General features: G+C 40.7%; 1 protein-coding gene across 1 annotated transcript in view; it reads right to left on the bottom strand.

Moving 5' to 3' along the window:
* myom2b (myomesin 2b) overlaps positions 1 to 23011 on the bottom strand; it is a 31403-nt gene extending 8392 nt beyond the window's left edge. Inside the window, exons 1-28 of the mRNA XM_071541004.1 lie at positions 22913 to 23011; positions 19389 to 19446; positions 18990 to 19144; positions 18526 to 18612; positions 15608 to 15696; positions 15019 to 15069; positions 14591 to 14755; positions 13659 to 13820; positions 13083 to 13224; positions 12771 to 12970; positions 12377 to 12430; positions 11754 to 11881; positions 10698 to 10881; positions 10375 to 10549; positions 9250 to 9371; positions 8863 to 9050; positions 8060 to 8186; positions 7604 to 7782; positions 6736 to 6850; positions 6116 to 6278; positions 5859 to 5965; positions 4475 to 4519; positions 3850 to 3986; positions 2337 to 2481; positions 1529 to 1591; positions 1274 to 1341; positions 917 to 1030; positions 298 to 385 (exon numbers count right to left, since the gene is read on the bottom strand). Coding sequence (XP_071397105.1) covers positions 298 to 385; positions 917 to 1030; positions 1274 to 1341; positions 1529 to 1591; positions 2337 to 2481; positions 3850 to 3986; positions 4475 to 4519; positions 5859 to 5965; positions 6116 to 6278; positions 6736 to 6850; positions 7604 to 7782; positions 8060 to 8186; positions 8863 to 9050; positions 9250 to 9371; positions 10375 to 10549; positions 10698 to 10881; positions 11754 to 11881; positions 12377 to 12430; positions 12771 to 12970; positions 13083 to 13224; positions 13659 to 13820; positions 14591 to 14755; positions 15019 to 15069; positions 15608 to 15696; positions 18526 to 18612; positions 18990 to 19144; positions 19389 to 19446; positions 22913 to 22995 — 3394 coding nt within the window. The 5' untranslated portion in view covers positions 22996 to 23011. The remainder of the gene's footprint in view (positions 1 to 297; positions 386 to 916; positions 1031 to 1273; positions 1342 to 1528; positions 1592 to 2336; positions 2482 to 3849; positions 3987 to 4474; positions 4520 to 5858; positions 5966 to 6115; positions 6279 to 6735; positions 6851 to 7603; positions 7783 to 8059; positions 8187 to 8862; positions 9051 to 9249; positions 9372 to 10374; positions 10550 to 10697; positions 10882 to 11753; positions 11882 to 12376; positions 12431 to 12770; positions 12971 to 13082; positions 13225 to 13658; positions 13821 to 14590; positions 14756 to 15018; positions 15070 to 15607; positions 15697 to 18525; positions 18613 to 18989; positions 19145 to 19388; positions 19447 to 22912) is intronic.
* Between the last annotated feature and the right edge of the window lie 3672 nt (positions 23012 to 26683).

The following is a 26683-nucleotide window of genomic DNA, read 5'->3' as shown; positions in this document are numbered from 1 at the left end:
TACCTGGGTTATTCTAAAGGCATTATGAAATTTACATGTGTCTACCCAATACTGGGTTACTTGGGTACCCAGGTTAAAACAGGATTCTCCATGCATGCCACTGATTCTTGTGATTCCGATTCCAAATAGAAACATCATATAATTATAGTAATTAAACAAAGGCAGCTAATGACAAAATAGAGTTTTTATAAGGCATTATTCATTTGTTCATTTGTTATTGTTCAGTTAGTCAATCAGCTAGTCAGTCAAAGTTAATTACTGTCCTAGTTAGTTATAATTAAAATAAGGTAAATTTACCTTTTCCAGAGATGTCAATTTGGCTCATGTCTTTTCCTCTGTCATCACTGATGGTGGCCTTATAGATTCCTGCGGTCTTTATGGAAAACTGATGGAGAGAGAAAATGGGAGACATATTTCCAACATTGGGGACATTACATGGCTTTGTTGAATACTGAATTCTGATTGGCCAATGATGCTCAGGGGTGGGGAGGCATGCATGATTGGAGTAAGTGAAACTATGGTGGACTTTAAAAAGTCACTGTGCTGTGGTAGCACAGTGTTGTCGTAATTATAAGAATAGCTGAACAAAATATTTAACTCATGTGTTGTACTGGCAACTACAGTTAGAAAATCACCAAGCTACTTCCTGGTATGTGGATGTACAGGTGGATTGCCCATGGCAATATAACATAGCAGTTCACATAATTTTAACAATAAAAGTTTTAGAAACAGTTTGGCGACTCCTGATCCCAATTCTAGGTATAATAGTATGAATAGTGTAGTACTATACCATTTTACTTGGTAGCGGCTGACTACTGATCCAATTCAATTCTGCTTGTGTATTGCCATGTATTGTAAGTATGGTACACAGTAATGATAGCAACATGGATGATATTAACTACCAAAGTAAAATTACCAGTTTAATTGGCAGTTTGCAGACTCCTGATCCCAGGTCAGGTTTCACATCAGGGATGATCTCTGTATCTTCTTTATACCAGTGGAACTGAGATTCCTTCTTCAAGTTAGCAACCTGGAATGAAAAACATATCATAATCATATATAATATTAAAGCATAAAACATAATTCCAATTGATAGCTGAAATTAAAATGTGGGTAATATAAACCTACAAACTAATCAATGCCATTTGAACGCTGTATTATATGTGTAAGCAGAAAGAAACTCACGGAATGGTCAGACAGGTAGGTCTCCCATTTGTTTTGAATGTAAATATTCAATAATTATTTATTATTTATTATTTGTCTATGTGTTTACCTTGCAGACCAGAGTGACAGAGCAGTCATCTCCAACCTGAAGTGACAGGAACTCACTGAAGTGGGGACCTGTGGTAGATGGAGGAGGAGGAGGGGGACAGGGAAGAAATTCTCAGTTTGGGATTAAATTTGGCATGTGGCGAGCAATGAGAAACCGGTCCATGACTCATTCTGAGTACCAACATATAGTTTAAGTAATGATGGCAAAGTTCATACAGTACAAGCTTAAAAGTGGATGATGTTTTGTGTTTCTTACCCTCCTTGACTCTGATGTACTCTCTCCTCTGGTACTCGGCCTCTGCCAGCGCTGCCTTGAAAGCTACACACACACACACACACACACACACACAGTAATTAAATGATCAAAGTATTGCCAAGAGTTGCTCTGTATGCTTTCTGTGGATTAGCTAGTTAATGGTCTCCTACATAAGACTGGAATCATGCAGTATACAAAGTCAGACATCTATATGTGAATCTCAGGGTGTCCTGAATACATAATTGATTTAAAAACTCCTACAGCCATCTTGACACTTGATCTATCATCTGCATAAATTTCCAAAATATGAATCTAGTATACCAGTGATACAGTGCGTCGACCACACACATATACTGTATACTGTATATGTCTCCATAGGCTGTGTTCATCCTGGCTGAGGCTCACCATGATATGGTTTGTTTTGCATCTCCACTGATTAGTCAGCAAGACAAAGAACAGAAAATAGCAATTGCATTTTGCACACCTACACTCAACATATGGTCTAGCAACAACAGAGCAAAAGATAGACCGTTTCATTGTGATTCTCCTCCCAGTCACATATTTTGTGATACTGACATCAATGTAATACCTCAAACCGAATGCCAGAAAGGAAAAACACCTTATTGTCAGTCGATAACTGTTAATTCTTTACATGGTAGCTTGTTGTTAGTTTCGGCCAGTTTTGGCCAAACAGCACTACAGCCAGGTTTGACCAGTTTCTTAAATAAGTACAGATGCTGAGCGTGACCAGATAGGCTGACGTTCAGTCAGACCTGGCTGCTGGATACAAGGCCACAGACCCTCTTACCAGCTCCAATGAGAACCAGTGAGCTCTGTCCTTTGCCCCCTCCGTCTGTGATCTGGCAGGTGAACGTCCCTTCATTCTCCTCAGTGAAATGGTCCATGATGAACTCAATAACACCCGTAGACACATCATGACCCATCTTGTTGGGCTGCAGACGGAGAAAGAGAGACAGAGATGGAGAGAAACAGACAGAATGAAGAGAGACATAGAAACAGAAAGAGAGAAAGAGAGGGAGACAGAGAAAGAGAGAGAGAGAGAGACAGAGAGAGACTGATTGGCTGACTGATTGTTAAAGGTGAATTACACACATTACACAACTGTTAGAGCCAAGCAATGGAGTATCGCATTAGTTTAGGCAGGACACAGATGTTGATCTCTACGCACACCAATCACAATCCAGTCACACTGACTCCTGCACCCAAACTACTGCTGGGTACTTCTTTACTGTTATTTTGAGTATGATGGTACGAGATGCAACTGATTGCATCACCATGGTCGTATCCACAATCACAGTAAATGACACCCTCTTGGGTATTATTGCTATAACAAATACACTTGGTCATTTGAAATTGTTTTTAGTCGTCATGATGATTCATTTTCTTGATGGAATTTGAAATAATCCTCATGGATTTCCCTATTGAATCATAAAATATACAGATTGCATTCCACTGAAATCAGGTTGAGAAAGAAATATTAATTTACACTACAACATATTTCATTGTCAGAGCTGTATACTTGATCGTTTGCTTATTTTAAGTAATCTGTACTGTTGCTGAATTGAAGAAAGTCAGCCAGCGGTGCATGGGAATGATGCCAACTTTGCTTCCCTATTTGGAAACTTCATTATAATTGTCAGCATTCCCCACTAGAGGGACTAACTTTCTCCTGCCTCAGTGGTCACCCGGCCACCAACAAGACAAGGGAGTGGAAAAGAAGCGCTGCCTCCCTGGGAGAAGTTGCCCAGATGCACCTTATTAATTTAGTCTGTCAGTGCTTTCTCTCCTTCTCTCTCTGTTCTCTGGTCCCTAGCTGGGTGATGATATGATGATAATGAAAATTCTGTTATGATGATTAATGAAACGTAATTTTGTTCTCCTTTGAGTGAAAACCACAGGCGTTGCACTCAAACAGAGAAAGTAAATCAATACTGGACAATAACGTGTTCACTCAGTTGGATCCTGGCCTCCAGTCTCCTGTCTCACTCTCCAGCTCTCCAACTAGCTTTAGAACCTAACAATAATCAGATAATTAATTGTAGACATTGATCCAACACTTGTATGTGTTTTGGGGGTACGTTGGACTAAATTACAGTTTTTCATTTCCCTTAGCAGTGGAAGTAGTGCTCTTGCTATGGTGGCTCACCACTCCTGAGAGAATAGAGGAAACAACGGTAGATAGACTGACAGACAGACAGACTTCTAGATGTTGGACATTTCTTCAGCTTGAAGCCAGAATCTCACTCTTCTATCCCTCCCTCCCTCCCTCCCTCCACCCATTCATTATAACTGTGTCTTACATCAGCTCCAGACAGTTCCTTGTTGTTGGCAAAGAACTTGTAGGTGACGTTGGTTGAAATCTCTTCAGCCTGGAGCCAGAACCTCATTCTGCCTCTCTCCAAGATCTTATAGGCCAACTCTGACTTCAGAGGGATGACTACAGGAGAGGAGGGTTGGGGATTCAAAAACACTGTTACACTTAGTTCAAGCTTCTCTAGATAAGATGGTTGGTTAAATGACTAAATGAAAATATAATATGGAGAAGAGGAGAGCAGAGCGGAAAGAGAGGAGCAGTTTCACAAATTGAAACTTGTAACCTTATCAGTAACACAGAGAGGAGAGGAGGAGATGAGTCAGATGAGAAGCAAAAGAACAGGAGAGGTGAATAGAGGTAAGGCAGGTGATGCAAAAGCAGGTAAGATTTTTTTTGATCAAGTAAAAAGAGAAATTTGCTCCTGAAAGAAGAAATCTTAGAGGTTCAAAGAGAGACAGAACAAAGGAAAGAGATAGAGACAGAGAGACAGAGAGACAGAGAGAGACAGAGAGAGTGGGAAAGAGAGATAGAGAAACCGTGAAAGAGCAGAGAGATTAAAAGGGACAAAGAGAGAGATTATGAGAGATAGAAACAGAGACAGAGGGACCTACTTGGGTGTCTGATGTCATAGCTGAGTGCCAGCATCTTCTCCAGCTCTGAAACAAAAAGACACAACTTATTCAATTTCTTCAGCCCTAGGCACAATTTAGCAATACAAATCCTGGCTACATTTTACACATGCACATGAATTTTGTCATGCGCTTAAGTGATGGTGTAGAAGCCCAAAGATTATACTGAATATCATTAGCATCGCTATGTCTTCCAAACCTGATTTGGAGGTGGGCCAGCTAACACTGTCATTTTAATTCTACAGATTCTAGATGCTCCAGTGTGTGTGAGCAATGTAAGGAGATTAAGAGGAACAGTGGGATAGTAATGCAAACACAGATTTAAATGAATACAGCCACAGGAATGGCAAAACACATATTTCCAGAGATCACAATGCCATCAACAGCTAGTGGATATGTTATATCACCAAAGCCTCCCCAAGTACCTTCAAGTTTAACAAGGCTGAATGAAACCCTGATTTCTAGTAGGTCAGTAGTTCAGCTGAGAAAAAATGTAGGCTAAAAGGGAAGTAGTCAGTGTAAAGTACGCTGAATAACATAGTTAGTAGGTTAGTGGTGCAATAATGGGGAGGATTTTGCTGAATTTGCCTGCAGAAAAGCCTTTGAAAATAAGGCTTGGTCACCAAGAAGTGAAATTTTGTTGTGGATTCCCAAGAGTAAAGGTAGAAAAGTCATGCCTGTCAACACACAGGCTGAAAATAGAAACATTGTCCCAACCTTAGAGTGAAAATGTGAACAATGTGCTCCATTATTAATCATCAGATGTATAATGAAATAATCACTTGTTGCCTACATGCTGTTATGATCATTTTTAAGCACGGTCTCATTGCCCTCATCTTTATTTTGTCTACACTGTCTCAATTCTCTTACATATGTATACTGTATATTTTTCCTGGAGAATTCCTTTGAAGTCTGTACTTTTGATGCATGTTTAACTAGATGTTACTGTATAGTTTAACATGTTGCTCAAGTGTTGATGCTCAATAAATGAGGGGAATACTACTTTACATAGATGGATGAAACAAATGCATTTGGTTAATGAATATCCTAATGTGAAAAACATGTTAATTTGTTAATTAAAGGATGCTGCCAAAAATGATAAAGATTATGAGGACAATCAATTAGAGAATGGAAATTATAATAAATTGTCTGTTTAACTTCCTCTTCTGTCAGCGGTGGAGGCAAAGCCGGGCAAAACTAACTGGAAGCAATGAGATTACATTACGGAGTTTATGTTAGAGCGGATTTTTAATCAGTGATGTGTAACAGATTACATGCATACATTACATAGATTACAGTTTGAAAGCCATAGTTTGGCTCAGTGGTTCAGCACCAGAGCCATACACGGACAGTGTTGGGTAAATACCCTCAGCGGAGATTGAGTGGCTGCCTGACACTCCATCGGTTTTGGTGACAGCAACGGAGAATGTCCCAAAGTCCTCCTTATCAGCGTTCTTAAAGATCAGCTTAGATCTAGAGACACAGACAGAGATAGATCAGCAAAGGTTACAGATTACAGTATCTGCCCACCATGTGCGTGTGTGCGTGCGTGTGTGTGTGTGTGTGTGTGTGCGTGCGTGCGCGTGCATGTGCGTGCGTGTTTGTGTGTGTGTGTGGTCTTACTGGCTGCCTTCCGTCTTAATCACTACTCCTTTGGAGAAGTCAGTGATTTCTTTATAATTTTTCTTCCAGACAAAGTGAGATTCCTCGTTCATTTGGCAGGACTCGAACGAAAAAACAATGTCACCTGACTTCTCATCCACCACACAGGACACCTCCTGGGAACCTTGAATACACACACACACACACACACACACACACAGTTTCTAAACCCTTCACTGTAATTCACTGCAATAATTTTGCATGCACTATAACGCACAATACTGATTTCAGATGATACATCCCTACTACTACTACTACGACTACTATTATTATTATTGCTAATAACAACAATAAATGTTAAAGTACAATATCAGTCTCCAAAAATGGTAGGAATTGTCCATACCAGGCTTTATAGTATTTCTGTTAGGTATAGGGTTATCGATTCCCTTCCAGTCATTATCGAATGCTCTCAAGCCTCTAAAAAGAGTGCATCATTCCAACATAGCCATGAGTTTGGGACAACACATCTTGTGTTACTTCTAAATGCAAATGTGTTACTATTAATACATGTTGAAAAGTAACGTAAAATGTGTTGTTTCTGAAACAGAATATGTTGAAGATGACACAAATTTGACAAATACCTGGCAGGGCCTTGGCAACCACAGAGTCGGAGGCCAGCGAGGCCATGCCCACTCCTGAGCCATTGACCGCACGCACGCGGAACACATAGCTGGTGCTCACCTCCAGACCTGTTACCTAGGAGACGGACAGGCAAAGAAACAACCTTGTGTTGGTGAGAGGAGAAGAGATGTGATTGATTTATCATTGGTTTGAGCAAACTTGAAAGGAGGGTGTGCAATGAACACTTTAGCAGTAAGTGTTCTACTCTATCATCAGCCACTAGATGTCAGTGTAACACAACTTACAGTAAGTCACTATTTCCAAGGTTTCTGCAGTGTACAGCAGGATGAATAAAGAGCAAAGAGATATAATGCCTTTCAATCAAAGCTATAGAACAGAGAGAGCACAGAGTTGAAGATATTTAATTCCTACAAAACTAAACGAGAAAGCCACGATTAAGAGTCCAGAGCACATTGCAGAAACCACAGCTGGTCTCAGGAGCGCTGATGAACAACAGCATCCAATTTCTCCACTGTAAAATCTTTCACAGTAAAATCAGACAAGAGAAATTACTGAAACTCAAGTTACAGTTGCTGTATATACTGTGGAGGGGATCGCTTCCAGTTAGCAGTGCCCAATTTTTCAACAAAGAAAGCTAAAATGCCAACAATGGAGAAACTTTTTCCCCACATTTTGACAAATGTCTGGTGAATAAAAAACAAAAGACTACAATTGAAAATGTCAAGGTATAACTTTTAGATGATATCACACTATTTTCAAATAGTATCCTGATATGAAAGGATCTCAGATAGATAATCAGTCAGGTTATCTAACCTTCACTGAACCTTGATAATCATGAAATAATAATCACAATAACAGTAATCTCACCTTGAGGAAGTGGTGACAAACAGCTTTCTCATTGGCTGTGGTCCAATCAGAGGTGCCCGTTTTAGCGTACTCGACATGATAGCCTGTGATTGGTCCAGAGCCGGCGTAGACAGGCTTTTCCCACTCAACCACCAACGAATCATCTCTCACTTCACAGAACCTCAGGTCATAGGCAGGACCTGGGACACAGGGACACAGGCAGGGAGAGAGAGGGACACACTCACGTTTGAACTTGAATGCTTGTTAGGACATTGAATCCCTAACCCCTACTTTTAAAGAATATTTGGCAGCCATTATGTGCTGATTCATGAATGCCACAGGCTATAGGCTGCATCTTTGTAGAGAAAGGAAGAACCCATTAATATGTGTCGGTGGAAGCCGGTGGAAGTCAGCTGAAGGTTTAGAAGTTGGTTAATTATAGTTACCTATTCAATCAGAAGACAGATAGTTACTAACCAGGTTCTGGCATAGTCCAGGCTTCACAGGTTAAGTCAGCTGAATGTTTGGAAGCTGTTCCCAGGCCGGCCAGAGTGGCTGCATACACCTGGAACTGATAGACTGCTCCTTCTGTCAAGCCCTCCACCTGTCAATCATAATGTTACAATCATTGTCATCCAAGAAAAATCTGGAATGAGTAAATGGCTCCTTGTGATAGGCCCAGCATCTGACAATCACATTTACCATGATTACGACAGGGTTACTTTCAGGGTTACTTTTTAACTAGCTGGCTTGCAGCTGTTGGTACCCATTTGTTTTAGTTAGAAATGCTCACGATGCTTACACTACATGCAGTGCAAATAGGGCTTTCTCACAATAATAATACATATAATAATAATACATAATAACACAGCTTGCAATGAAAAAAATATTGGAATATACAAAATTTCAAAATAGCAAATCACTCTAAACCTGTGCTTGTTCTCGCAAGCAAGCATCTAGCAGCTCTTATTATTATTACATATTAATATTATACAGGGCAGGACAGAGGCTCAGTGGTTTGCACCGGCACCTCACAGCAAGAAGGACCAGGGTTCGATTGCATGTTCTCCGCACGTCCATGTGGGTTTCCTTGCAGGTGGACTGGAATAAGTATGAATGCGAGTGAATGTCTGTCTATCTGTGTTCGCCCTGTAGTGGACTGGAGACCCGTCCAGGATGTTTCCCTGCCTTCTGCCCAATGTATGTTGGGAAATTCTCTAACCCATGTATAGGAATAAGCAGGTAAAACAAATTAATAATAACATTATACATTGTTATACCTTATACAGTCTTTCTGTAACCGGTGGGATGTGAACCTCCCTCCACACGGTCGTTCCAGTGCGTCTCTTGTCCACATAGTACTCCTTGATCTTTGCCCCTCCGGAGTGAAGAGGCTTCTTCCAGTTCAGGACCATGGAATGGCCGTCACAGTTCAGCAATGCAATGTCATACGGTGCGGAGGGAGCAGCTAATGAGGGGAATATTGAAATGAATGCTTATAATTATAACAATAACAGGTCACAATAATCAAAATAACCATCACAGTCCTGCAGGGAGATATCATGTGGGCTGATGGTGCAAATAATAATAAACATAATAATAATAATAATAATCATCATCATCATCAAAGCAACATCAATAATGACCATAATCATAACAATACTGACTGAGGGCGGCCTTGACAGACAGAGGTGAAGACTCCTGGGATTCGTCACTGAGACCGAGCTCATTAATGGCCTGGACACGGAACACGTAGGTTTCTCCTGTGGTGAGACCACTAACCACAAACCTAAAGGCAGAAACACACACAGAGACATAAGTCTCCTCTGTAGTTGACCCGCTCACCACAATCCTTTTTTTTTTTGTTAGAGATTTATTTTTGGCATTTTATGCTTTATTTGAGAGAGAGACAGGAAGGTATGGGAGAGAAAGCGAGGGGAGGACATGCAGCAAAGGACCACGGGCTGGATTCGAAACCGGGTCGCTGTGAGAAGGACTGAGCCTTATGGTATGTGCCCTACTCTGTGAGCCACCAGGGCGCCCCTGCTCACCACAATCCTACATTGATTACATTACATAGATTTGAACTTCTGGACACATTTCAGTGCATATGTTACTGCTGTCTGTAAATTGTGTCATTTGAAAATCTAATGATGCACTTTCAGTAAATAGCATTGAACATTTGCACATCCACATTTGTGTATTCTGTGTAAATGCTCTTGCAAACATCTGTCAGTTCTTTCTAGTCAGACTATCTAGAGTATTAGCATGATAAGGATGTTGCATCTTGAATCTTCAATATTTGTATCTGTTGTATCCCTAACTGCATCTTATTTTTATACTGCTGTAATGATTTCCCCAATTTCCCCTGGAGGATCAATAAAGGCAGAGGAACAGCAACATACACAAAATTACAGGGACATGCAAAGAAGCTTATTTCTGTTCATGTGATAGGTTGAAAATATAATTGGTTGGAAATTGGCTGACTACATACCGATTTGTAAAAGTCTGACAACATATTTGGTGCTCTGTGATTGGTTCGGAACAGTAGTTTTGCAAAAAACAATTTCCTAACCGTCTTTTTTCAGCTCAGGACCCAAAATGAATAAATGTCTTTTACCCTGGGACCCAGGCTCATCAAACTATACTAGTACTCTTGTCAGGTGTGTTCCTAAACTGAGCAAATTTGGTCTCTCACCCTGGGAACCAGGCTCATTAAAACATACTGTCAATTGCCCATAGTTTCAGAAACACTGGCTTAGAAGATGCTTAGTGATGGGTTGAAAACATACTTGGTGCTCTTGTGAGGTTTATGATTGGCCGAGTCCCAGTCCTTGGATCCCTTCACACACTGGTCAATGTAGTAGCCAATCAAGTTGTTGGGTTCCTTCGGAGGAGCCCACTGGATGAGAACAGAGGTGTCTGTTTCCCTGGTAGCAATCACCTGACCGGGAGCTGATGGCACACCTGAAGACAATAGCAAATAAGGACAAATCATAGATAACAAGAATCCAACAATAACAGCCTTTAAAGTATAGACTCTTTTCTACACTTGTAGGAAATCTATGCATCTGCCTGACAGTAAAAAGAAGTTGACAGAGACAGACAAACAGACCTTTGAGTTCCTGAGTCTGAATTGGTCCAGTTGGTTCTGATGGCTCGCTGGTTCCATACATGTTGGCGGACAGAACTCTGAACTGGTACAGTTTGCCCTCTGCCAGGTCGAAGACGGCATAACGGGGGGATCGGACAGGGACCTGAGTGTTGACACGCTGCCACGCGCCACTGTCTGCTATGCACTATGAGGAGAGAGAGAGAGAGAGAGAGAGAGAGAGACAGGGAGAGAGAGAGAGATAAAAAACGCATGCATGCTGTTACACCCAAAACATAATAACATGTCCTGCTAAATTTTCGGCTGGGTTAGCTGTGAAGTTTTAGAAGCAATGTTATATCACAGCGGTATAGCTCAGTTTAGTCTAGTCCAGTTTACTTACTTAGTCTCGTCTGGTCTAGTTCAGTGAATTGCACAAGAAAAAAGACACACACGTAAAAACAGTTAGTATACATTCTCCAGCAGCAGCAAGTTAATAGTTTATAGTGTAACATTACACCAAGAGTTGTTCTTCTGTAGTACTAGTTAGTACTGGCCTAATATAGCATTTTTCTCAGCTTCATTAATGGCCTGGCCCTGTCATCTTTGGGACTGCTTCCAAAACTGAGGGGTGCTACACAAAGAAATTGATCAGCGACTGGATCATCCCTTAGCGAAATTATATTTCAGTTGTTGGTGGGCCAAATACAGTAGCAAACACAGTAAAGCATTTGATGTGATCCACACATTTTATTCACTTATTCAAATCATTCTAATGTGCTAAATGTGATGAATATTGATTATGTCATTGTATTTTTTTTGCTCCAGCCCTTAACTTGTAAAGTCAGAAAGCTACCTCAGAGTAAAGAGAGAGTATCACACACACACACGCATGATTACAAGTGATTCAGGAGACTACACCAAGACTGATTATTAGCATTATTTAGGATTAGTATACTGTAGTAGCAGCATGTTACCTTTTGATTTAGTACCACACTGGCACTTTTCTGGTACAGGCAGGGTCTTTCAAACACGGAGTAACATGCATCCTTGAGTGATATATAATATAATGTCTATTACCTTTTCAATGTAGTACCACATGGGAGCCTTGCTGGAATACGCTGGGGCTTTCCAGCTAAGGACAACGTATGTCCTGTCTGTTTCTGAGGCATACATTCCTGATGGAGCACCTGGGGGCTTGCCCTCAGCTACACACACACACACACACACACACACACACACACACACACACACACACACACACACACACACACACACACACACACACACACACACACACACACACATACGTTCACATGCATGCATACAAATACACACACAAACATATTTTCTTAATACAGCATTTATCCTCATAATTAGCTAAATATGACACTTCCCTGGCCTGACTACTAATACTGTCTCACCAGACTGCTTAACAAAAATTTACTATTCTAACCATTATTAAGTCGACATTTGACCACTATTTAATATATAACTAGTATTCAGGTATTTGAATTAACTACTGATAGTAATTCAATTGCCGATCCTAATTTATCTGCTTCCCAGTTATTTGCCAATTTTACAGGTAATCATAAGACACAAATGCTGTTTCCCTCCTAATCTTCATAATAATATACCATAATATTATAGATGTATTATATATAGCAATATATAGATATGTATTTATATCGTTAACCTCTTACCTTCCAGGTCATCATGATAAGACACCACATCCAGTTTTCCTCCCAGTTTCATAGCTGCAGGAAATAAAAAAAAAACATTATCATTTGCTTTAAGTTACTTCATTCATTATGTTCATTTAAAACTCTTCAAATGTAAAGGCTTTCATGAACTGGCTATAGGATGAATCACTGTCGTATTATATCAACTGGTGATAGAGGGTAGCAAAACACTATCTATTTATATGAAAATGTCACAAACATACCAGAACAGTTATGGCATTTGACGCACATCTGACATGTTATGCAACGTCCTAACCACATACCAACAATGTACCACTTAACAAACCAACAGTACGATTGTACGATACATGATGACAGTGATGACACTTCACTACACTAACGAGGTCACACCCACCATGGAGCCTCTCAAACTCAGTGGGGTCCAGTGCAGCGATAGGATCGGACATGCGGGACGGTTTACTGATTCCACGGGCGTTGACAGCTCTGACTCTGAAGTAGAAGGAATGTCCCTCAAACAACCCAGACACTGGGTATTTACAGATCTTGATGGGGTGATCATTACACTGGGTCCAGTTTTCTGTCCCAACCTCACATCTGAAAAATGGAGATGAGGAAGGGAAAGAAGAGAATAGAATAGAAGAGAAGCGGTCAGTGTACCTGTTTGTCTGTTTATCTATCTTTTTATTTATCTATCAGACATTCTTACTTGTCAACAAAGTATCCCAGGATGGGACCCTCTGTGGTGGTATTGGGAGGCTTCCAGGATACAATGACATAATCTCTGTTGGCGTCGTGGATCTTGATGTCCATAGGAGCACCAGGAGCACCGGGGACTGGGGGAGGACCATCTACACAGGCAGGGACGGCGCAACATTGTTTTAATAATCACACTGTCTGTAATTAATGCATATTTAAAATCCTTGCAGACCAGGGTAATGTGTAACATATGCTGAGTTACTGTAATAACCTGACAACAGAATTCTATACAATTTGAAGCCGTGCCTCAGCCTTTCAGATAAAACAAGCATCATAATATTCAAGTAAAGACAATATAAAAACATGTACAATTCAGATACGGTTGCTCAAGGTTTAAACTTGAATCAAAGGTCCTAATTCTAAGACACAGTCCTGATGTTGAAGTTAAAGACACAGATGATTTTCTGCTACCTCCATACATCCATCAATCCTGCAAATCCATCCTTCAGCCTCCATCTCTCTTCTCTCCATCCCTCATCTATCCACAAGTCTATCCATCCATCATCATCTTGCCTCTGTCCCTTACCTGCAACAGAGATGAACGCGCTGTGTTCAGCGGTGCCCCCTTTGGTGACCATACGCAGTGTGTAGAGGCCTTCATCGTCTTTGTAGAGGTGAGGAAGAGTCAAGGTGGTGACTCCTCTGCCAGTGTCAATCTTCACCCATTTAGAATCAGACAGACGAGTATCTGGAAATGAGACGTGTAACAGGAGGCTGAAATCAACATCACATCTTGTGTAATTATTATTCCCATTCTAAACTGCCATGCTAATGTATTTCTAGAAATCATACATATGGTTGGATTGTAGATGAAGTGATTTTGAATCTAGTAGATTAATGTATTGCATTGTCTGCTTACACCATATTAGTGCAGTGCCCATTCAAAACATGCCTGTTCGGAACGGGCTGATTGCTTGGCCTCCGGTATTGCTGCTTGCAGCTTTCTCGAGAACTGCTCATCCAAACAACTTCAGACTCGACACTGCACTTCCAATCACTTGCTTTGAGCCCTGCTGCTGCACAGAGCGCTGTTCGCTTGTTTATTCAAAGTTTATTAATATTGAACGTGACGCGTGTCCAATCCGACACTGCACGTCCTTGGGTCCCCAGCAATACACCCGCCAAGTGTGAAGTAGTTCGGACGAACGGTTCTCGAGATATGCGAAGGACACACATACAGACAGAGATTCCTTGCTTTATAGTATGACGGTACCAGGCCCCTTTATGTAATGTTTATGGAGACTGGCAGTAGCATAGCAAATAATACTGACTACTTTAACTACTTTCAGGATAATTAATTAGTAATAAAATGGTGTCTACATCGTGTCTCCCATCTTTACACTGCTGCGCCTCAGGCTGCATGTCGACCTGATTGGGGCTGGTGGCCGTTGTTGCAAGCAGTCTTATTTAATTAGCAATTATAGTGTAATTAACTTGTAATAAAGTTATAACAATTACCATCTCTATACCACTGTGCCTCAGGCTGCAGGTTGGCCAGGTTGGGGTTGAGGGTCATGGTGGCGGTCAGAGAGGCAGATTCTCCCTCAGTGGCAAACACTGGACCAAACTTCTCCAAAAAGGTAATGTTGATCTTCGTGTAATGGATCTTAGGAAGCATGGCAGCTGAGAGAGTTTATTTGAGGAGTGGGGGGAGAAACAGAGTGAGAGAGAGACAGGAAAAGGGTCAGTTCATAAGAGATTTTTAGTAGCATAAAAACTGGTTCCATAGACTATGTAACACTGTGCAACACTGTCACATATCTTAACAGCAAGAAGGCTACTCCATCCATTGCGTATTTAGCTTTGTTGCCAACTATAACAATCAAACAACTATGGCGACATCTTGCAATTTCTTGAAAATAGACTCAGGTCATTGTGGAGCTTACTGGTGTAAGGTAGCCATGCGTACACACAGGACTCCTCCTCCTGCTTGAACCCTGCATGATAAAAAACACACACAACTTTGCACAGGGTATCTGCATGTTTCAGAAAGTCAAATTTAAGACGTTTAAAGACCTTTTCAATGCTACCTGGAATTGAATTTAAGACCAATTTAAACACCAAAATAAAGAAACAAAATCTGTCAGAACCAGCCTATTTCTGATGCAGCTAATGCAAGTTCTAAAATAAATGGCCAGTATAATGAAAAAGGACACCAGGAAATGAACTGTAAAGGGACATGAAGTCCAATTGTGTTTAGTGAAGCAGATATACCTATATATATATATATATATATATATATATATATAGTAGCCTACTGCTAACCCTGTTAATTAATGTAAGAGTGGACAAGCAGCGCAAGAAATTTGTCACTGTAAGGCCTCAAATTTAGATATTTTATTTTAGGACTTTTGAAGACTTTTTAAGGACTCGCAGACACCATGGTAGTGAAATAAATGCCATGTCCTGGTGTGACTGCGTGATAAAAATCACACTACAACGTTAGATACAAGATAATCAGATAGATGGTCTTACTCTTCACAATAATAGAGGCCTGAGTAGAGGCCTGTCCATGGATGTTCCCAGCCACAGCAGTGTACTGGGCTGTATCATCAGTTGAACACCTATTAAAACAAGGCAAAACACAAGTTAGAATAGGGAGTCCAAGCCAACATGTCCAGTGAGATTCTCACAGGTTCCCTTTCTAAACTAAACATGATATTATTTTCCAAAACACCCTGATTGGAGTGCGAATGAAAAAATGGCTTATGATTATGGGCTGAGACAATTATTTGTTTCATAGTCTGCTCATATCAAGCCCCAGTATCTAATATTTATGGGAGTCTGCTCTAGCATGGCTAACATTCGTAGATCTGCAGTAATGTTTGAGGATATCTGTGCAAGCGTGGCTAATGCTGAAATATACCAGATGTAATGTTGACGGTGATCTGCGCTAACATGGTTAATTGTAATTTACTCTTACATGGCTTACACCTCTAATACACCAATTGTGTCATAATTGTTGCCATCATTTCCTATCCACATTGCCACAATATGTTGCCTGGTATGATCAGCTGGTGAGAGAGTAGAGTAGAGCTGAGAGACAGATGCAGACAGAAACACTGACAGGCAGGGGAGGACAAGGTCAAAGCCATGTTTCTGTCCCACCCCTCGACCGCTCTGCATTCCTCTCATTCATGCCTAACATAAAGAACAACTTAAACCTCTGAGCTCACCCCCTTTCTCTCTCTCCCCCCTCTCTCTCCTCCCATTTCTGTGTGTGTGTGTGTCTCTCTCTCTCTCTCTCTCTCTCTCTCTCTCTCCCTCTCTCTCTATCTCTCTCTCCCTGACTCTCCTCGCACCAGGGTTTCCACAACCTCATATTACGCAGGTATAGACTAACATGGGAATTCTATTTACTCCGCCTGCAGGAGATGCAAGCTGAAGTAGTCATAAGGAGATGATGGAGGGGGTTATGTAGGGAGATGGGAATGGGGGAGTGCTGACGAAGGGGGGAGAAGGAGGGATTAAGGCGCAAGGTGCTTGGGACTGTGAGGATCTTGGAAGAAGTGACTGCAGCAGGGAGTAAAGGGGGTATAAGGATTACTACAATGTGTCTATGATGAAATCTGAATCTGATTAAGAATCGCTTCATTTGCCAAGTACAACAGATGTACAGAAATGTGTCTCGATGACACTGGTGCAGAGACATATCAGCAACTTACAAAGATTCATAAAAAGCACAGAAATTAACATACATTGCCAACAGAAGGCCAGAGATATCACTCTATGTCATCTATGCTTATTCATAAGCAGCAGTGCAGTACATGGATGCAGCGGTAAAGGAAAGTGTTGTGAGTGATTGAGGTATAGGGTAAAGGATCTGAAGGGAATGGGGGGTTGGGGGTACAGGAATGATATGGTGTATCAGGATCTTGGACAGTGAAGGTGGGGGTAGGGAGTCCACATTTCTCTCTCTGAGAGGAGCTGGCTTGAAATTACCACCAGCTGCTGGTAATTTCAATACTGGTTGATTTTAGCCTTGGCTGGTGAAACTTTTACTTTTTAAAAGTTTCCACATGCTCGCAATTCTGATTGATTACAAACATTTTGATGAACAGGAGCTGATGAAAATGGTTTGCTGTTAATCATACTATAAAGCAAGGAATCTCTGTCTGTATGTGTGTTCGTTCGTCCGAGCTACTTCACACTTGGCAGGTGTATTGCTGGGGACCCAAGGACGTGCAGTTTCGGATTGGACACATGACACGTTCAATATTAATAAACTTTGAATAAACAAGCGAACAGTGCTCTGTGCAGCAGAGGGGCTCAAAGTAAGCGACTGATAGCCTACGCCTATTTTGAACAGGCACTGCACTAGTAAAGATTAATTCTGCAAATTTAATTTGAGTGTGTAGCTACTTTTCATTATATCAATCACTTTGACCAACCAGATTTTTTCTCAAAGATAAAGTCTCTATCTATCTATCTATCTATCTATCTATGGTGGTTGATATAAAAGTATGTTTCAAGCTCCAGTAAAAGGTACATGGGGCTGAGGAGTATTTCCCTCTCTGCAAGGAGTACAGGGAGCAAAGGAGAGGGTTTGGCTGTGGGCTGAACTGTGTGTAAGTAGCTGACAGGAGGAGTTGAAGGGACGAGGATCCAAGGGGAGAGTGACGGCTGAAAGAATCCTACAGGATCGCGTGACACTGACCTCAGCACTTGAACAGCTGAGCTTCCTCTCACTAAAGCGAGAGCAGGGTATGTAGCCGTCCCTTCTCCGCAGCCACACTGCCTACCCAACCCAGACACCCTCAGTCAGCCACAACTGACGCCCCAACTCAAGTCTTAACAGTGTGGAGAGGGCTCGACAATAAAGCCTGTTAACTTTGCCTCTCTGATCTGCCACTGGCCCACTCTCCTCTTTATTGAGCTCTTTCTAACTGATCAGAATGGATACAACCTCAGAGTTAGTCAGGGATCCAGCAATTCAGAGAGTTGTATGGAGCGGGCAAATTACAAACCAAAAATAAAATGCTATTTTGTTGGTTACATTTAGAGAAAAGCTATTAAAAATAATACATTTAAAATGTATTCATACAATCAAACCATTTTTGATGTGTATATTTCAGTAATTTAACTGTTGTATATGGTAAACATTTTATAGTAATAAATAATTTCAATTTTGCCTGCACTGCCAGTGTCCTGTTTCTCTTGTCTAGTGCCTATGAAGGGGACACAGGTGGCAATGGCTATGCATTTGACACTGACTCCTACTGATGGGGTAGACTTCATTCCCTCTCTCGCAGCCCTGTTCAGTTCTTGACCATTTCCCATCCAACTCCACTAACCCTCTGCTGAGCTTCCAACAAGAGGGCAACATGTTGGAATTTGCCAGAAATTATGAAAAATACAATGATCAACTGGTCTTAGAGTGTGTCTGGACCGACCTGGGGATCTCCAGAGAATGGATTCCAGCGCAGTCTTCAACCAGGTACTTTCCAGAGGAAATGTCCAGGATGACACCATCTTTATACCTGAAGGAAAAGAAAACATCAACTCACCACGATCAGCAGTAACAACAAAAAGACGTGTGCAGAATTGTGACAGAGGAAACTTTATCAGCAACTTATCACCTTTGCTAACATCAATAATACAATTTCTAGGAGGAGGAGGAGGAGGAGAAGAGAGGAGAGGAGAGGAGAGGAGAGGAGAGGAAAAAGATTCTATTTATTGTATACTATGATTTTTATTGTAGTTATCGTATTTATCATTTTTACTGACCAGCCCTTTAGCTTTAACTACAGGCACGGAGAATCTCTCTTCAGTGAAAAACAGGTTCTCTTCTTTTTACTTATTATTTTTATAATTTGAAAAAATAATAAACTAATGAGCATCTATTATTGTTACTCACCATTTTACCACAGGCATGGGGAAGCCCTCAACAGTACAGAAGATTTTGATTGGAGTGTTTTCAAACACGGTGTGGGATCTGAGTCTGACCAGGAACTTTGGTCCCCGGATCATCGACTCCTCACGCACATACTTCTCCACCATCTTCTTCCTTACCTAGACGTCCACAAACATAAACAACAATACCATGTGGCAACTATAAGGTGCTGTTTTGGCTATAGAGGTGTCAATGATTTGATGTATGGCTTTAAGTGAATGTTGACACATTAGGCAAATAATATCTATTTAAAATAATGTGGTTGAACTGCCATTCTATCATTAGGAGCTCAGGTACAGATAAGACATGTAATGTTTATCCAATGTTTATATGCAAGTCTGAAGAGTGAAAATAGATTCTTACCACTCCCTGGATGCGAACTACTGCTTTGTGCTGATAATCGTCCTGCACCACCTCAGAGCTGAAGACAAACAGACAGTCAGTCTGGCTGACAGATTCAGAAAAGCAATATTTGCCCTGAACATAGACTGGGAGGTAGTGATAATAACTGTATCAACTCTATAAGAATAATTTAAACATGTCCATCAGTCTATTTGTTATATTTCAATACAACATGTATTTGACATGTGCTATTGGCTACATTACAGTGGGTTGCTCCTAACCCCAGTTGTGTTGTCCTTAACTTAAGTCACAGATGTGTTGAAAATAACACATACTGTAGCTATAACATAGTTAATTTTCCAGTGTTTCCCCAGTGTTTCAGGGTGCCCATAGGATGTAATTATCACTGGTTTCAAATCATATTTTATCTAAATGTATTTTTAGGGGGAAACTGCCTCATGGTTTTAAGAGTGTATATTGCTGGTAGACTGTTTAGATTCAGCAGTAATTCAGACACCTGCCAGACCAAATCACAGCTTCCAAAGTAGCTTTGGAGTTTAGTTATTAGACATTCGTAGTATTCATAGTCTTTCAGCTCTATGTGTAACAGGCTGAACACAGTCTGTAGCCATTGCTTGACGGCTTCAAGGTTGCATCTATACTGGAGGAGAAAATACGATTTGTAATTGTAACCCTTTGAGCAGTGCTTAATTTGGATCCGGCACCTTGCGGTTTTGGACTACCTGCATTCCGATACTTATTTGCGTGGACCCGGCACCTCTGGTGGCATGAACGTTTTTTTGTTTTTTTTGTCTGCCATGTAATAATCCCAATAGTTGACTCTTCCTTTCCTCTCCCTTCCAAAAACCGAATTGGCTCATTTCCATCCATATGAAGACAGGTGATTACTGTATTAGAAAGTAGCAACGAGCGCATAGTAATCACGTCACATGAGTGAGCTGCTCTGCAGAGTGTGTTATGGTAAACTTCAGACATTGTCATGGCTAAAAGACAGTTGAATTTGCTGTCCGTGTGTCCGCTGTGGACTATTTTTGGAAAACAGTTTTTTTTTTGTTTGTAAACTGTTCTCTGCTAGGACAATAACATCTAAATTCATATTTGCATAGATTAAAACAGAAATTATTTGGAGTGCGGACCTGTAAGTCCCACAGTTATGTTATGTTGAGTGTCCAGAAATAATTGATAATATAATTGGTTGAGTGAAGGGCTGTAAGCCCCACATCAATGTGGGCATTTCAAAACCAGCGCGGTCCAGCTGAGTGTCGCATTTAGGCCGACTTCTAGCTGCATGGCATGACCATGACACGTTTTATTGCTGTCATTTCATTATTCGCTGACATTGTTTCCTACGTTCAAAGTAGATTTCCTATGAAAATATTTGTGTTGAATACTGATGTGTAACTACTCAAGCCAGAATTTGTCTGGTAAATGGTTGAAGCCATTACAATTTCCTTGATGTGTTTATGTAGGCTATGATTAGGATATCTCACAGCCAAGTATGTGGGCATTTTATGTTGTGCACAGCACAGTTATATCTTTAGTCCACTACTTGAAGGGAAGGTTTGTAAAAACCCATCGTTTTGGACAAAATGAGCATTATGTAGCCGATGCAATAATCAAATATTGTTATAGGTTAGCAGTAGTCGGAGCTCTAAGGTCATACAGTCGGTCATTTAGTAACACATATCATGGCTTTTCATATGGTTTCTAACTATTTACACAGCTATGGGAAAATAGGGAAAAACTTGTGGAAGAGTTAAAAATCAGAGTCCATATGATTTGTCACTCTTTAGACAGCTATGAGAGGATCTGATTTGTAAAAACAGAAAAAAATAAAAAATAAAAATCACATCTCTGGTCTTGTGTAAATACAGCCATAATTGTCTGGAAGCTGTCTAGTCTACAGAGCAAAGAAATATGATTGTTTTGACATGGAACAGTACAACAGAGAAGGTCACATCCAACTGTAAAAAAGTGTTGGACAGACATGAAGTTCAAATGAAAATGTCATGCAGAATCTATTAACTTTTTGAGCATGAAATAGGTGCATGATATTTGATCAGAAAATTAATCAAACCCCCCTTTACACAGTAATACCTCCCAGTCACAGTTCAGGGCAGAATACACATGTGAGCTTCACATTTACTTGAGTTTGAAATAATTAATTACTTTTCAGGAAATAATCTCTGTATTAGCAGGATCACTAGGGCTATATTAGTGAAAAAAAATCACAGTTCAACACTTGTGATTTACTAGTCAAGTAGTCATCTATATTAGCAAAGGTCAGACTTGTACGCTGGTTAGCTGTATATTAGCAAGAATGAGAAAGGAGCAAGAAAAAGTGAGCAGGAGCGAGAATGAGACTTCTGTAGTAGTGAGCGAACAGATGAAATACAGCAGCAAGAGCAACTGTCAGTACTCAACACACACTCACACACACTTACACGTTACTAACACCAACTCTACACAGTTACCAAACACACAAATGCTAAACGATGACAGAAAAGCAGTTAGCTAATGATGAGAGGAGAACTCATTAGTGATGGAGGCAATTATAACTTAGTGGTAGCACAGTGAATGATCAAGATAATAACAAGTCACTACCATAGTAACGCACCAGTTCATAACTAGCCTACTATCAAAAGTGAAAATGTGAAAACCCACCTTAAAAACAGAATTCACATGCATGATGTTCTAGCTTTGAGAAAAAGTTGTTATCATGTTCACGGATACTGATGGAACCATCTGAGATCAAAGCAGGAATATATTTCAATCCTGCTTCCTGATCCTGATTTTTTACTAAGGGATAACTTGATGTTTTGAATTGTAGTCTGTTTAATTCACCAGGCTCTTGTCACATTGCGCAAAATGAGTTTGCAATTCATTTTTAATACTGGAATGACAGCTAACAAACAAACAACAAACAAAACCGTTTGTTTAGGCTGTTAGCATTCATCACTGGAAAACTGACATAGATTTACCAACATGCTGTTTATTTGTTTAAATACACTGACATATTTCTCTCACAATGTGACAAGCAAGGGGTGTCAAAATATATCTGAATAAAATAAAAAATGTTAAGGTGTACCTAATGCTATATAACACACTTCATTATTGAGAACCATTGAGCACTATGCACTACACATGCTCTACATTTAGGAGTTACTACTTATAGCATAAATTATATTAGCAGCATTTTGAATGTTTCAAATGAATTAGAGTTTGCCCACTGAGTCTATCTTAGGATGTTAGCCAGTTTATTGTATTGAAAACCCTTTCATAGTTTGGTCTCGTTAGAGTTAGTCTAATGTTAGCCAGGTTAGCTTCACTATGTTAAGCTCTTGGTTATCAAGCTAGGTTGCTTGCTATATTTGTGCTGTATGACTTCATTTGCGGTTTCAGACAAAGCCTGTTACAACTGTTACACTGTCACTATTAGTATTACTATTAGTACTACATAGATACTATATTAGCCTAAAGTCTACTTGTTTAGTTAAAATTAGTCTAGATGTGTATCACTGTACCTGCTGTAGTCTTTAACCACATATTTGCTGTGTTTGTGGTAGTATTCATGGTTGTAATTCCCAGGTCTCATCCACATTGACATGGTGACACTGTAGATATTGACCTGTTAGACCAGCAACACACACACAGACATCACTGACATGGTGGAACTGTAGATACTGACCTATTAGTCAGACCAGCAACACACATAGACACACACACACTCACAAACACACACACACACACACACCACTGTCATGGTGACAATGGGTACTGAAGAAACCGTATCAAACCAGCAATACAAGCTGATGGATGGGCTACAACACACACACACACACACACACACACACACACACACACACACACACACACACACACACACACACACATACACACAGGACCAAACAAACAAGCATGGATGTAGGCTATTGTTGGAACAGCAATAGATGTGATAAGTAATTAACAGAGTACAGCTGCTCAAAAGTTTTTCCACCAATTTGGCTGCTTTAAATTTAGCACATGAGCAATTCCTCTATATTCATTTAACAGTGCTGCGCCATGAGCTCCATCATTTTCCCACCTCAGTTAAAAGAAATGTGACAAAAATACTAATTTAGACCAAACATCCCCAAAAGCACAGAGTTACTAAGAATAGGCTCTGTGTTTAAAATTACAGCTTTTATCACACCAAGTATTGAAATAAGAACAATTCAAATGCAATAACTCGCACTTGCACCAAAACTGAGACAAAACAGCTGCAGGCATGGAACCAACACTAATGCGGCTTCCACTGCTACAAAAGAAAACTGAGAGGGAAACGCTGCCACACACATACACTGACAGTTCAGCTTCTTCCAGCTATATCACTCAAGTGCATCGTCACAGCCTTCTTGGCTAGCTCACAGATGTTTTGCTGCAGTCAGATGACCCTGACCTCCCATGTCAAAAAACTGGACCATTCAGCAATTGAAGAAAAACATTCCCCAGCAAGTAGACCATTTTTGAAAGTGGACATTGTATTCTGTGTGTTTCGTTGACCCAAGATGCGTTAACCTTGCATACCATGGACAGAAATGTGAAAACATACAATGTAAGAAAAAGAAACACTTAAAGGTTTTTATGCATTAGCTTACTGTCATGCTACCTTATGACAGGTCAGCCACCATATTGCTATTCATAGTATTCCATTACATCACCATAGCCATCTTGGCTCACAGCAGAGCCATATATAGACAGTTTGACTATTGCAGTTTTCAGAGACGGCCATGATAGCTGTATAATCCTGCTCCATCACCATTGCCAAGTAACTGGTGATTCTTTGCTGGGTTAAAATGCCCAGAGGGTTTGGCAACGTTATGGAGTACGTTGTTATACATTTGCAGCCAACACTGCTCGCATCAGCACTAGTATTAGAGAGGAGAAACCTGATCAAACTGCAGTCATGGCATTTTATCTGTAATCAAACAATGAGAGTGAATTATGAGTGCTTTAAGATAAGGCATCAGGTTTTTAGTATACAATTCCATGGCAATACTGAATGGGCCATGGCTTTCCTGAAGTGCACGCATTAGGGCGCATTTGGAAGTGAGTTTAAGTTGGCCTACAGTAAGTATTGCCACTGTGAGGTAAACTTAAGTCTTTTCAAACTCTAGTACAGTGAGCTAAAGTTGGTCTTTTTGAAGCCTTAGTTTTGGGACACTGAGCTTAAGTTGGCCTTTGTAAGGCCTTTGTATTGGGACCGTCAAGGAAAGTTAGTCTTTTTTGCCAATCTCATTGTAGGGCAGTATATACATAAACAAAAATTTAGGGGTATTCATTTGCCTCATATTCATCTTTTAATGGGAAATCCATATTGCACTGTAGGTGTGTCAACAGAAACGTTTGCCAATGCTTTTGACTGGATTCATACCAGTACCACATCAGAAATGTAGTCATTTAGTCAAAATGGTTTTAAACAGTATAGCTCTTGGTCTCAAGGTTTAAATGATCTTAAACCTCTTTAACACCTTCCGTATTATTCTCACTAGCTGGGTTTCTGACAGCAAAAATGTCTTACTGTACACACATCACAGCAAGAACATAACTGTCTTACATCATGCACACATAGTGGCGTCAGAGCATAATTGTCTTACATCACTCATCATTCATCATTAGTCCTCAGAGACCAGAAATAAGGTCAACTGAAACATGAACCCTTTACACTGCCAACCTCACCCTGAAAGTTACTGAGCTGCACTGCACAGGCAGAGATATTCCTGTTCCCCCTCTCCGAAACTCGTCAGCTTCACTAAACCCAACTCTAACCCGATTCTAATGCCCCAAAACAAGAAGCCAGTCAGCCCCACACCCCAACCTCTGACCCCTGAAGTCAATACTAAATTCCCTATCTATGCTACCTACATTCTCCATTTAAAAAAAAAAGATTTATTTTCAAAACAAGTAAAAAAAAAACTGTAAGATCTTTTGTTTAAAAATAAAGAGTAGGGCCTGATAAAATGTGATCCTCTAGCCTTAACTAAATGTCAAAAATCAGCTACTGAACTGTGCAGGCAGACATTATATTTACAATTTAGTTATTTAGCTGATTATCCAGTGATAAACAATGGGTACAACCAATGCAAGTTTAACCTGGGCAAGCTTTTCTATGGCTTTGCTATCAACCAGCCAGCCCCATTTTCAGTTACTTAAGGACAATTTAGTGATCACATATATTTGCAAAATCAAATACACCTTGGAAACATTCCAATGGCTTGAGATTTTGAGCTAAAACTGCAAGCAGTGATGAGCGGGCCCTCGCCTCTGTGTGCAAGTCGGGGTGTGCTGCAGTCGGGGTGTGCTGCAGCCGCGGCGTCGTTACCGGACACCGACCGGTCGACGACGCCCACATCATGAAAATTCCATGTAAATCCAATGACGATGGCTCAGTAATAGGCACGGCGCAGTGCCTATTACTCCCAATTGGCCTGTATATGTCCTCAGGCCTGGACTCTGGTCCAGCATGTGAAATCTGGTGCTGATCGAACAATGTACACTAAAGTTAACACAGCTTCCTGTTGCCAGTAGGTGGCGCTATGACTATAAGTGAATATCGGCATGTAGATGTCCTCAGGCCTGGACTCTAGTCAAACGTGTGAAGTTTGGGCCAGATTTGACCACGTACAGTCGCGTTACAACCCACTTCCTGTTTCGTGTCACCAGTAGGTGGCGCAATGACTGTGACTCCCAATTGGCCTGTATATGGCCTCAGGCCTGGACTCTTGTCCAGCATGTGAAATCTGGTGCAGATCGGACAATGTAAACTCAAGTTAACGCAGCTTCCTGTTTCATGGCGAACCATCGAAATTCGCCGCGCTGCCATGGCAACGCCGTTCGATGAAAGCTCCCGATCTTCACAGCTAAGCGTCATCAAGGTCCTTGCTGCATAAAAATCGAAGGGAAAAAGGTTCTCACTAATTTCACAGCTTCATAGCATATTTTCCAGTGTTCATTGGTGTTGAGTTTTCAGTAACAATTATTTGGAGTGGACAAGTGTTGACTGGAGAGTTTTTTGCCCAATCAGAGAGCTGAATAATAGAGCTGATATGGCTCTGGAGAGGATGTTGAATAAAAGGAGTAACACCTGCACACTTGCTCCATGCCACAAAAGTTCACTGGTGACAACGTTTCGATCCTCCTTGGATCTTCGTCAGGTCAGAAAAGTTTGAAAAATAGAAACCACGCCCGTATTTATACATCTGGGAGGATGTTCAAATCCCTCTTAAAGGGTTAAATTAACTCTGATGGGTGTGAAC

This window comes from Centroberyx affinis, unplaced genomic scaffold, assembly GCF_046629955.1.
Source record: "Centroberyx affinis isolate AG114_WGS23_722 - 3 ecotype Tasmania unplaced genomic scaffold, CSIRO-AGI_Caff_v1 ptg003767l_1, whole genome shotgun sequence".
In the NCBI taxonomy this organism is placed as follows: Eukaryota; Metazoa; Chordata; class Actinopteri; order Beryciformes; family Berycidae; genus Centroberyx; species Centroberyx affinis.
The sequence above is the reverse complement of the archived record's forward strand: the minus strand, read 5'-3'. Positions and strand labels throughout refer to the sequence as shown.